The 14,086-nt window shown below is 37.2% G+C and overlaps 1 protein-coding gene across 1 annotated transcript in view; it reads left to right on the plus strand.

Annotated features, from left to right (window-relative positions):
- LOC126356113 (phosphatidylinositide phosphatase SAC2) overlaps positions 1 to 14,086 on the plus strand; it is a 374,100-nt gene that overhangs the window by 284,905 nt on the left and 75,109 nt on the right. Inside the window, exon 13 of the mRNA XM_050006814.1 lies at positions 2,469 to 2,722. Within this exon, the coding sequence (XP_049862771.1) occupies positions 2,469 to 2,722 (254 nt within the window). The remainder of the gene's footprint in view (positions 1 to 2,468; positions 2,723 to 14,086) is intronic.

Below are 14,086 nucleotides of genomic sequence, written 5' to 3' on the forward strand. Positions count from 1 at the left end.
ACATGTCATCTTTATGGTAAGTAGCAATCTGTCTTTTCGTACATTGTTGATATTCCTATCTGGAGTTTCAGTTGTTAAATATTTAATAAAGAAAGTTCTGAGGTTTGCACCAGAATGCTTTGGGTTCACCTATGTATAGGGTTACAAGCAAGATTCATTCTTGAGAGTTGTGTACTTCTCCCCACTCCATTGATTCACTTCCTCACCATGTGGTCCATTTGACACCACTACCTTCATGGGAACCAGCTTCCTACTTGGTGCTATGGTATTCTGCAGCACTGCTTAAGGCAGCAAATTATTACCACCTACTGCAGAGTCCCAGTAAAATATAAAATTTAGAAAACCCCGAGGAGTCTTACAACCTCCAACTGCCCCATCTTGTCTGTGCTCATAAAATTTCTGAAATTTTCATTGCTGCAATTTGAGTTGTTTCTTTTTGGCAAGGACTCCTTAGCTACGATGATGTTGGAAGCTAAAGATGAGACTTAAATGTCTCGAGGAAAATTTAGTTATGAGACTTCTTAGGTGTTTTGTAGTTCCTATTTTTTTTTTAGCTGTTCCACATTTCCAATACCGCAATGTAGACATTTTGTGCATAAATAGTCTTTTATCCCTTTGATCACATACTGGAATAGTGAGTCATTATCAATTATAGCATGGCTGGCAATTTCTTTCATTACAAGAAAATATCGTTGAAGAGGCTCATTGCTTTTCTTCTTCCATTGAGATGGCTGTTTGTGGATCTCTGCAGGACTTGTCTTCACATTAAATTCCTCTTGGAGAGCTTTGTTCAGTGCAGCCTATAGTACCCTTCTCACCCTATATAAAAAGTTTAGCCAAACCTTCAACATTTTTGTGCAAAAAAAGAAAAAGAAAAAAAACTATTTGTAGTTGGTTCCAACCAGCTACAATACTGTTTCTAAATGTCTTAAGAGCACTCTCAGCATCATAAAACAACAGAGCAAGTTCATATTAAACCTGTGAATGTGTTAAGAACTGTGCTTCTTTTAATCACCTGCTTCTGAATCAGAACCTCTTTTCATCTTCTTCTCCAATAAACTCAGAATTTTATTGCAACTCATTTGGACTGTGTTCTCTTCTTGGTTATCAGTATCACCACCACCCACTTCACATTAAATGTAGTTTTCAACACAGTTACGTCGATATCAGATTATCAATAATAAATTTTTGTAGTCATTTCATTTTTCATCCCATTTTGTATACAAAATATATTACAGATTGCTCCCGGTCCCCCTTCTGAAAATGACTCCTCTTTAAACGACTTCTTAGCTCCAAATATTCTCTGGAACATTCTTCTTGAGCAACAGTGATCTCAGGTATATGAATAAAATTTGCTAAAAACAGTCATGATCGCATAAATATTGTACTTAAACTGGTGACCAGTTTGTCTGTTGTACTTAGATCGTGTCCTGAACACAATAGGAAACCCATCACCAATTTAAATACAATATCTATCTAACAAGACTGATTTTAGCAAATTTTATTCTTAGCTTCAAGTTTGTTAGCTTTTATTTGAAAAGTAAAGCCAGAAAACTCTAAACAAAATTCTGATTTTTTTTTCTGTCCTCTGGAACTCTTTCAAAAATTAACTTATGTAGTGATCTATTTGCTTTAATTGGTAGAGAGGTTGTAATTTCATTTACTTTTTTGATTTCACCTGATATTGCCGTTTCTGGAAATATTATCAACTTGTTTCACTCTTCCCATTGTTTCAAAGCAGACCAAACAAATTTTTTATGATGTGTTAAATTTGGTTCCCAGATAAACCAAGTAATGTGAATTAAAACTCGCCATTCCACATTCAAACTTGTTTCACCTAATAGTTTTTATTTCACTGGATATTTCTCCTGTTCTTCCAACATTTAAACTTTCTCTTAGTGTTGTTCTGCTACTGCTAACTGGTATAACTATCTGAATCTTTCCCATAGATGCAAAATTCACACAATAACATGTTGTGACATAATCGCAGGCAAAATGGCACCTAAAAAATTTCATTGCGAGTGTCGAAGAGTAGACAGACACAACAGTATGGTCATTTGTTCAGTTGAGCGGTGTGGAACCCTCCAAATTTTGTAGGAAGAAAGGGGTCCATCTTTCACATAATCTATTTTTTGCTTGCACAACTACAAAATGTGTCACTGGTAATGAATGAAACTAAAAATCAGTCACATGGTTCTTGTCTCTTCTCTGTGAGCGCAGTTTCTTAATGAATACACAAGAACTACTTTGCATTATTCACTTGTCTCATTAGAAGGAAAGATTTTTAAATCTTTAATCCAAATACCACACATATATGTATAGTTTGTGATCAGTAAGTTATACTTTCATTATCAAAACAACTTAAAATATTTTGATACCCTGCTCACATAAAAAATATTATTTTGATACCCTGCTCACATAAACTAGTGTACGACACACCTACAAATATGTTGTTCCTTGTGTTGCAGTTATGATGACCAGTTAGACAGAGTAATGAAGTACCAAAGGGTGCTGTTAGAGGACATTCACATGGTAGAATGTGGACCTGTGGAACAGCAGTCCGTACCACTATTCAAGCACACTGCCCGTACCAGTCATTATTGTCTGCGTATTCACTACATGGTTGCAAATAGTCCGGGGTACTTCCATATGTTTCGTTCAACTAATCTGCGATTTTTTAACAACATGGCTGTTGGAATTCGTACTGATGAAGAAATGATAGGTAAGTAATGAATGCCCAGGTTTTTTAGGACTTCATACAGAAGTTTAAGGGATGCCGACAGATTGATCAAATATTTTAGTATGTGTTAGAAAGGGAACAATTCACCTTAGTTTAAGTGAAGGAGCTGAAACTTCTACAGATGCTGGCTTTTGACTAACTGTTATTGTGATAACTTGTAACCTGTTGTCTGTCACACATCACATGTCACTGGAATAACAACTAGAATGTGACATAGTTTAAACTTCACATTTCTTTGCCACACTGGATAAGTAGATTGTGTACTTCTGACTACCATTCCATCAGTAACTGAATAAAACTCTAAAAAGTTCCATTAATGAAGTACAGTTAGTTTAGCACATACTTTCAAGACTGGAGGAATATGTAGAATTTCAAAATACTTGTCTTGTTCCTTTTGACTCATTGTGATGTTCTTTGATATTCACATGGGTGGAGGGTCAGGTACGTTTATCAAATAGGCAGTGAAACACCATCTTTCTTGCTGCATAAAACTTGTCATCACATTATGAAATAAAATGTCAAAACTGACTCAAAGTCTGCTCTGAAACTGAATCAAAATCTGCTCCAAAACTGATTCACAAACTTGCTTGTCACTAGCCCTTACATGAATGAACAATAATTAATAACTTTTTACATATTATTGTCATCATTGTATTTACAGTGTTTAATGAAGAATTAAATAGTCACAAAATTTTAATTGTGTCAGCAAGTTACATGTTGGCAAAGAAAATAGCTAAAATAATATATTTTGTTGAATGTTGATTTCTTCTATATAGAAAATCCATGAAATTTTGTGTCAAAACAGTGACTAGCTACCAAGTGTACAACTATGAAATGCGGATTTCGGACAACAGCTGTTACACCAATGCAGTTTATGCTATAAAGTTTTAACACTGCACCGTTTTGTTGTGTCATCATTAAGTGTCAGATGTGTATGAGTTATAAATTGCGTGTGGATAGTGGTGGGTTGTTGTTGTTCAATATATCAAAATTTATACCGAACAAAGAGCATTCATAGACAGCAATAATTATTTGTTTTCATTTGAGGAAAACTGCTGCTGTATTATATCGATTACTTTGAGAAGCTTATGGTTTATATGCTCCATCGTAAGATGTGTGTGAATGATGGTTTCAGCATTTCAGAAATGGTGACTTCGATGTTGCAAGCAAGGAATGTGGAAAACTGCCAAAAAAATGAAGGTATTGAATGAAGATGATTTGCAAGCACAAAATCAACTCACTGAGCAGTTAGGCTCTGGTCAACAAGCTGTTTCCAGTCAGCTACAAGAGATGGGAAGATTCATAAGACCGATAGGTGGGTACCATATGAGTTGAATGACAGGCAAATGGAAAAGTACAATGAAGGCTTTCACGACCGGATGGTACTGTTGTTAATAATTCTTCCGGGTTATATGGCCGTGGTCCATGGAATACTTCTATTCCTAACGTTTTGTCCAATACTACATTGGACATCCTTAGAGGTATGGCTGGTCCTGTTGAGTCCTGCCAACTGACAAGTCGGATGTCGGAGAGCGGCCTAAATACTGAGGAAAGTGGGCGTGGGCTAGCTTGCACATAGTAGCAGAGAGACTCGTCAGTCGGCAGGACTCAATAGGACCAGCCATACCTCTGAGTATGTCCAACGTAGTATTGGATGAAACGCTAGGAATAGAAGTATTCCATGGACCACGGCCATATAACCCAGAAGAATTATCAACAACAAATGGAAAAGTGCAAAAACCTGTGACATTTTGCTCCCTTGGTATAAAAGGAAGTTATTTTTACATTACAGGGGAAGACAAGTGGATTTAGTGTGAGAATACCAAGTGAAAAAAATCATGGATAGACCCAGGCACACAACCCACATTGACCGCAGGAGTGAATTGCTTTGGCAGAAAGACGATACTCTGTGTTTGGTGGGACGAGAGGGGCTTGGTTTGTTATAAGCTGTTAAAACCTGGGGAAGCAACTAATACTAAACATTACTAACAACAGTTAACCAATCCGAGCTGTTCACTGCTTGAAAAAAGGCGACAGTAAAAAAAAGAGTCGACACAAAGTCATTTTTCTTCATATCAGTGCTCATTCACATACGGCAAAACCTTTTTGTAACACATCGGAAGCACTTAGTTGCGAAGTTCTATCATATGTGGCTTATCCACCAGACTTTGCTCCTTCTGATTACGACTTGTTTGCATCTACGGGTTACACACTAGCTGAGTAGCGCTTTGGTTGATACAGAGATGTCAAAAAATTGCTTGATGAATGATTGCCAGCAAAAGGGAAAATTTTTACTGGTCTGGTACTCACAAATTGCTGAAAAGATGGGAATAATGTATAACAAATGATGAAACATACTTTGAATAAAGCACTATTGATAATTCTTCTGAATTTAACATGTTTTTTTAGACAAAACAATCCGCATTTCGTACTTGAACACCTGGCATAAGTAGACTTGATTATTATTTGTTTTCCTGTTGTAAGCTCACTGCAATTAATTAAAAAGCATTTTACTCCATATGCATGTCACCTTTATTTACAAAGCTTGTTCTGTGGTAATTGCTGCATCTGCCACTTGTTCATATGTTTCACAAACCACTGCTTTATTCCTTCTTTGTTAGCAGATATTGCAAGTGAAAGAAACTTTGTTGCATATATACACTGATCAGTGAGAAGATTATGACTGTCTGCCTAAGAGCTGGTATGTCCACCTTTGACACAGACAACAGCAGCAACGTGTAAGTCACCTGCTTCCCATAAATTCCGGGGAGAGGTTCGATGAGGTCTGATGCCATGTTCAGTCACATCCTAGATGTGTTCAGTTGGCATCTGATCTGGCTAATTTGGGAGCCAACACACCAATTGGAACTTGCCACTGTGTTCCTTAAACCATTTGTGACATTTGCCTGCTTTATTTCATCATTGATTGTCCTCGGTGTCGATGTACTGCATTGCTATACAGGCTGGAAAAGGGGGGTGGAAGTTCGACACTGAATACTTTAAATGATGTAGCCAACATGTGAATATTTGCGTTTCACAGTTCTTTACCTTCACCATTCACAACCCCGCAATAATACACAGTTACAGGCCAGTTAGCTATTGTTTAACTTTCGATAAGCCTCATTAATAGTTGCAGGCAAACATCCCCATACTGCTACAATAATTTACTATTAAACATCCACGAGCAGTAAAAGCCTAACCACACGGTTCACAGTTCTTGAAGAATGAACAGGTACGTATGGAACAGTGTCATTGTTTTAACACACAGCCTATTACACTTTTTCACAGTTAAGTGGATGCATGGTTGTTGGATCTAACCAACACGGATTCCTCATCTGAAACTCAGCCTTGGACTGACTGTCTCGGGACCAAAAATCGTCCCTTATATATCAGCACAATAATATGCACTGAAACTACACGTTGTTTGGTGTTTAATTCACAGAAATTACAATTAAAACTTGACTCATTAAATTAACTGAATACATTGATAAATTCCGTCTTTTTAACAGTTTCTTCTACTACAAGAGTTAGGCCAAATTATTTGTTTAAATCATGAAATTAACAGATTACTTACTCAAACAATATTTTTGACAAAACTGGAAATTACTTTGGAATTATTTAAGAGCCAAATAAATACTTAAAGACTGCCAGTGTTTCATTTATAAGTCAACAATAGAATTTAGGTTAAGAAACAATTGCTGATTTCACCCTATAACTAAAGATACGAACTAGGCATAGTCAATATAAATTGGAAAATCTTTTACATACATAAAACTAAGCACAAAATTAGACCTAGTGTTTGGTCTTTAAAACTGAGGGCCAACCTTTCTCTTTTATGAAAATGCAAATTATAGTCACATATGTTTATGATAATTAGTCAAGAAATAAAAGAATGAATTTTAAGGAGGCAGATGGCAAAACAACTGGGGAAGTAGAAATATCCCAGCTTGCTTCGTTACACATTCCATCACACTCTTGGCCTTGTGACATAGTGCATTATCATATTGAAAAATGCCACTGCCTTTGGGAAACATGATCGTCATGAAGGGGTGTACATGGCTTGCAACCAGCGAACAATACTCCTTAACAATACTGCTTGGCTGTTCTGTGCCTTGCATGAGCCCCACCAGACCCATGCATGCCCTCATGAATGTTTCCCAGAGCATAATGGAACCACTTGCAGCTTATCTCCGTCCCACAGCACAGTTGTCAAGGAGCTGTTGCCTTGGAAGATGATGAATTCACATGCTCCCATCAGCATAACGGGAAGGTATTGGGAACCGTTAGACCATGCAATGCTGTGCCAGTGTCCAGTGCCAAAGGTCACATACCCATTTGAGTCATCGTTGCTGATGTCATGGTGTTAACATTGCCACATGCATGGGTTGTTAGCTGTGTAAGCCCATCGTCAGTAGTGTTCAGACACACTTGCACTCTTACAATGAAGGCTTTCACAACCGGATGTTTCAGCTGCCGAGAATTCTTCCGGGTTGTATGGCCGTGGTCCATGGAACTCTTCTATTCCTGACGTTTCATCCGAAGCTACGTTGGACGAAATGTCAGGGATAGAAGAGTTTCATGGACCACAGCCATACAACTCGGAAGAAATCTCAGCAGCTGACACTTGTACTCTGCCCAGCATTCAAATCTGATGTTAGCATTCCTCAAACACCTGACTAGTCATGCAGTTTCTGAAATGTTCGTGTCGAGCCACTGGGCCATCACAATGTGTCAACAGCATTTTAAAATTATTTCTGAGAACGAATCAAACTGTGACTGCTGTTTATGTTGCTAAACAGAGATACTAAGAAACAGGGAGAAACTAAGGAAGTAAAAATATAGGGCTCAACTGGGATTTGAACCTGGGACTTGATGCACCCAAAGCAGGGATCGTATCCCTGGACTGGTGGCCTTCCTCATTCTCCTCACGGACAGCATGTACATTGATACTTCAAGTACCATGGGTGTGTCTGACTAGCAGTCATTCCTCGCCTGCTGACGCGGCTTTTTTCATTGCCTGGATGGGCTTTTATCAATAGTAGGTTGGTGGTCATGATGTTCAGGCTGATCAGTGTACACTTGGCAGCTCAGCCTCCACTAATAAAGAAGGAAAAGACAGTGGCTTGCACAATATGTAAACAAGAAGCGGATGCAACAATGACCATAGAAGATGCTTTGCAAATAAAAGTGAAACGTTGGTGTAAAATTCTTTTTAATTATTTCCAGTAAGCTTAAGATTACAGAAGCAATAATAGTTGATTTTAACAGAAATTGAGGAAGATAGCCATACAAATAAGTAAACTAATCCATTTTAAAACATTCTAAATCTGAAATATTATTAATTCATGCATAAAGATGTCCTTAAAATCCTGCCAAAGTTTACGATAGCTCGAAAATGTTTGCATTTTGAATGACCAGCAATGCTCTTTTATTCCATTTTCTAGGTGTTGCTGTAGTATCAGTATATACGTTTTAATAAGAAATTATGTTACGTAAACAATATTGTATCTTCCTGAATTTGAACTTACAAAATTGACCAAACTAAAATATATGTGGATGAAATTTCTGTGTGTATAATTTCATAATTTTGCATGTGGAATGAGATAATGAATTTTGCCATCTGTTGGGCATTAATTTCTACAACTACATTAAATGATGTTTAGTATACTTGACAGTAAAAAATTTAGCATAGGTTAACATAGTAAGAATGTGGCGCTCTCATACTTCATTTGGAAGGTGTATATGCTACTATATTCTGTAATATGGATCTGACGAGACAGTTACATTGTAATCTGATTTATTTATTTATTTATTTTGTGGTAAGACAATGTACTCATTTTCTGGGAGATGGCAGTTCAAATCTCCGTCCATACGTCTGGATTAAGGTTTGGCACAAATTCTGTGCATTGGTTAAGGGGAGTGTGTGAGGGTTGCTGAAATTGAAGATGGTTTGGTGTACTAAATTGTACCCCTTGTACGTGGCTGGTTCTCTGGAGCTTTTGAAGCCATGGGCCCTTTCTCTGGCAGGAGCTTTGTCATCCTATGTTATGTACAACAATGCCCAGTTGGTGCCAGTCACACGCCACTATGCAAGGGAGAGGGGGAGGGGGGGGGGGGGGGAGTTGTCACTGTCATCCAATTTTCTTGTGGAATCGTCATGTTTAGTTGTGTCATACCAAGATTATAGTGAACAGTTTGGCAAAATGATGAATTATGATTTAAGAATTATTACATTGGTTGGTAGGGTAACAGTGAATAATGATAGGATTTATTTGTGCAAGGTGCACATAATTACATATGAAATCTGTGGACAAAACACTCTTCAGCAGATCATTATTTGATCAGTTATTTTTTAAAAAAATTCACTTACAAAGTGAAAGAATAGTTCTGAAAAACAGAATGGCAATGGTAAACTTCTGCATGAAATTTAACTGTGAATATGAGTGTGGTTGAGTCTAGGCGTTATTAAAAAGCGTCTACAAACATAGTAAAATGATTTGTATTGTTATCCTTCCAAAGAAACATTTTTCCACCTATAAATGAGGAACTTTAATATTTGTAAAGTAAAGAGACATGTTTTTGTGTTAGGCAACATAGATAAATTTATTTTGCAACAAAGTATGTTCTTTCTCTTAACCATCATCCACTCATATCCAGCTGCCACAAATTAATGTAAAATATAAGGGAAGTGGGAAGATAGCAAATGCAGAGATGGTTCCTCTGCAAGTTCATTTTCCTTCCTCAACTTGAGGGTGAGCTCTATCTTAACAGACTTGCCATTAATCGTGCATTAAACCATAATCTTCCTTCCTAGATTCTGTGTGTGTTAATCAGTCTCTTTGAATGTCAGTGAAGGAATAATATACATTTTTTGAGTGAAATTGTGTTATGCTTCTGGAGAAGAGATGTTCTAATGAGCAGTTTGACTCACTGAATTTTCTCACGTAGAGGCTTTTTGAACAGTTTTACGTTGGATAATCTGATTTGAAGAAAATAGAAGCTTTCGAAATGTGGTGCTATAGAAGAATGCTGAAGATTGGATGGGTAGATCACATAATTAATGAGGAGGTATTGAACAGAATTGGGGAGAAGATAAATTTTTGGCACAACTTGACTAGAAGAAGGGATTGGTTGGTAGGACATATTCTGAGGCATCAATGGATCACCAATTTAGTATTGGAGGGCAGCGTGGAGGGTAAATTGTACAGGGAGACCAAGAGATGAATACACTAAGCAGATTCAGAAGGATGTAGGTTGCAGTAGGTACTGGGGTACTGCATTTACAGGTTTAATAAAAAAATAGGAGCGCGGATCAGATACTATGAACAGCATAGTGAACGCATTATTGTAGACAACATAGACACAAAACCCACACCTACCACAATAGTACAAGTTTACATGCCAACTAGCTCTGCAGATGACAAAAAAGATGAAGAAATGTATGCTGAGATAAAAGAAATTTTTAAGATAATGAAGGGAGATGAAAATTTAATAGTCATGGGGGACTGGAAATCGATAGGAGGAAAAGGAAGAAAAGGAAAAGTAGAAGGTGAATGTGAAATGGGGGTAAGGAATGAAAGAGGAAGCCACCAGGTAGAATTATGCACAGAGCATAACTTAATCATATCCAACACTTGGTTCAAGAATAATGAAAGAAGGTTGTATATATGGAAGAGTCCCGGAGACATTGGAAGGTTTGTAATAGATTCTATAGTGATACAATAGACAATTAGGAACCAGGTTTTAAATTGTAAGTCATTACCAGGAGCAGATCTGGACTCTGACCACAATCTATTGGTTATGAACCGTAGATTAAAACTGAAGAAACTGCAAAAAAGTGGGAATTTAAGGTGATGGGACCTGTATAAACTGAAAGAACCAGAGGTTGTAGGAAGTTTCAGAGAGAGTATTAGGGAACAATTGACAGGAACAGGGGAATGAAATACAGAAGAAGAAGAATTGGTAGCTTTGAGAGATGAAATAGTGAATGCAGCAGAAGATCAAGTAGGTGAAAAAAATGAGGGCTTGTAAAAGTCCTTGGGCAACAGAAAAGATTGAATTTAATAGATGAAAGGAGAAAATATAAAAATGCACTAAGTGAAGCAGGCATAAAGGAATACAAACGTCTCAAAAATGAGATCGACAGGAAATGCAAAATGGCTAAGCAGGAATGGCTACATGACAAATGTAAGGATGTAGAGACATATATCACTAGGGTAACGATAGATACTGCCTACAGGAAAATTAAAGAAACCTTTGGAGAAAAGAGAACCACTTCCATGAATAGCAAGAGCTCAGATGGAAAACCAGTTCTAAGCAAAGAAGGGAAAGCAGAAAGGTGGAAGGAGTATATAGAGGGTCTATACATGGATGACGTACTTGATGGCAATATTTTAGAAATGGAAAAGGATGTAAGTGAAGATGAAATGAGAGATATGGTACAGTGTGAAGAATTCGACAGAGCACTGAAAGACCTAAGTCAAAACAAGGCCCCGGGAGTAGACAACATTCCATTAGATCCACTGATAGCCTCGGGGCGGGCGGGCGGGCGGGCGGGCGGGCGCATTTCTTTTCACAAAGGCCTTGTTGGCCAAAAGCTTATTGTGTGACAGTCTTTTTGTTGTGCCTATCTGTGACTCAGCTTCTTCACTATATGGTGAGTAGCAACCATCCTTTTCATAAAATTGAAAAGGTTGAACGCCCTTAAAGGCTGTTCACAGATGATCTGGGTGTATATGACATGGGGCAACTGGGAGATCCAGGAAAAACCTGGAAATTTTTTCATCCAGGAGAAAACTGTGATAAATCTGGGAATTTTTAGAATTCTGTGAATTTTTTTTGTTTTGTTTTATTTTTCAGTTGAATTTTTGTAATTTTGACTGGTAAGAAACAATACTCTAACAAAAGAATGACAGTATCCTGCTACTGCAGAATAATACTGCAGCAATAAAACATAAACAAGAGAGGAAAATGAAAATAAAACTTTTTTTTTACATCCAGCTGAATATAGTTTGATAGCATCCGTCACAAAATATTATACATTTGAATTCCACAGAGTGAAATACAATGACATGCGATATGCAGTGTAAAGAGGCATGGCACTGCACTTTGGCACACTTAATCTCAAATAATGTGTCTTACAATTACTCGAACACACGTGTTTTATACATTAGACATCTTCACAAAGATTTGCACTTCAAAATGAACAGTTTTCTACCTGAAACTCCGCAGTTCAGAAATATCGTTGATCCGGGGCTGATGCACAGAGCAGTCTGAGTTGTAGTGGGGAGGTGGATAATCTCCACATGACCCGTGTTTATGTTTTGGGATTTTTCTGTTTCCTCTTCGTTTATTACTCTCGCGTCAAATGAAAACAAAATGGATTTCTGTGGCCTGGAGCTATAAAGTGAATTAAAATACATTTCTATAATTACGGAAGGCTAAAATATGTTATTAGTTTCAGATTTTATTTCGTTTCCACCTTTCTGACAGTCAGGCATTACTTACCGTGCAGAACAATGAAGTTATTTTTGTTGCTTTGCTAAAGAAATTTGGCTTTTATTAATCTTGTCCGCTGAGGCAGTAAATTTATTTGAAACATAGTGTTTAATTCCATGCTATTGGCTAGTTTCAACTGTTTGCTGCATTTCAAAAGCACATGTTTTTGTCTCCCAGTATGTGTGGCATTATGCCACAATAAAAAATCAAACATGAAGCAATACAGTACTCGTACTCCAAGAAAACTTACTTCGGAATGTGCTCTGTAAGCTGAACTATGCATTTTAGTATGGTTCATGAAATTCCGATGCTCTTGGAGTATCCTCTAATGTCTTGTTTCTTTTATGACATAATGTAAGATCTTTTAACGTGTGTCATTCTAGCTGTGCAAGCGCTCTCTGGTAACTGCTGAAAACAACCTATTTCTAACAACAGGTCATGGGAAAATATTGTGAATAGTTGTTTAAAAAAGTATTACTTTCATAGTAAGTTTCCTTTAATGCAACCTGAAGTATGTGCAAGAATGTATGATGAATTTCTTAAATCACAAAGCGTTTGAATCTCATTTAAAAATCAACTCCTTCAGGACGACCATTTAGAAAAATTTGTATCCCAGAAGATCAGATATATATGTCATTATTAAAAATTTTACTGGCACATTTGTGTGATGTATCTTAAAGTATAACATGCACAAAAACGATTAATATTGTATGTGAAAGCTTAGCGTCTCTTGCAGGTTATTAATCTTAGAGACCAATATTTTATGTGAAAGCTTTTCTTTTCTTGTAGAAGCACTGTGCATATTAATTTAAACCATTAACTTTTCCATTTTATGTGTACACGCCACTTAAGTGATATTACTATTGGCTGACTATATCACATGTCTTATGCTCTGAATATCTGCTCTCATCGGCTCGCGAGATCATGTGACACGAGCTCTGACTGGCTCACAAAACGCATCACAGTCTCGATTTCAATGCTTAAGAAAGTAACTTGCCGTGTTTGGTGGAATTCAAATTTATACTTTTGTAGTATGAAAATATGCGGCGTACATGTTGCTGCACATCAAAGACCTTTCCAAAATGTGTTTTTTGCTGAGTTTGGTTTTCTAAAGTGCCGGGAAATTCTACACTGGTGTATAAAACCATAACTGTTCAAAGAATTGGTAAGTTTTGCATATCCGAGGAAAAGTATACTGTCACTTAGCAGGGAAAAAGTGTATTTTCACCTGTGAGAAAATGTATTTTTGAGTAGGAAATTCAGGATATTTTTTTTTTTTTTTTTTGTCCGCGTGTACACCCTGATGATGCTGTCGTCTATAGGAAAGTAGAAATGTCAAAAGAAAGTATTGATTTGCAGAATGACCTGCAGAAGATTGATGAATTGTGCAGGCTCTGACAGGTGGCCCTGACTTTAAATAAATGTAACATACTGTTCAAACATAGGAGAAGAAATCCACTACTGTACTACTGATGACAAACTGTTGGGAACAATATCTACCATATAATATCTAGGAGTAAATATCCAGAATGACCTTAAGTGGAATGACTACATATAGCAAATAGCAGGAAAATCAAATGCAAGACTGAGGATCACAGGCAGAATCTTAAGGAATTGTTACTCGCGCACAAAGGAAGTGGCTTACAACATACTTGTTTGACTGATTCTTGGATCTTGTTCATCGATGTGGGATCCTTACAAGGTAGAACCGATAGAAGAGGTACAGAAAATCCAACAAAGGGTGGTGTGTTTTGTGATGCCATCATTCAGTCAGCATGAGAGCAGCACAGAGATGCTCAGAAAACTCCAGTGGCAAACATTACAAGAGAGGCATTCTGCATCACTGAG

Source organism: Schistocerca gregaria, chromosome 3, assembly GCF_023897955.1.
Source record: "Schistocerca gregaria isolate iqSchGreg1 chromosome 3, iqSchGreg1.2, whole genome shotgun sequence".
Taxonomy (NCBI): domain Eukaryota; kingdom Metazoa; phylum Arthropoda; class Insecta; order Orthoptera; family Acrididae; genus Schistocerca; species Schistocerca gregaria.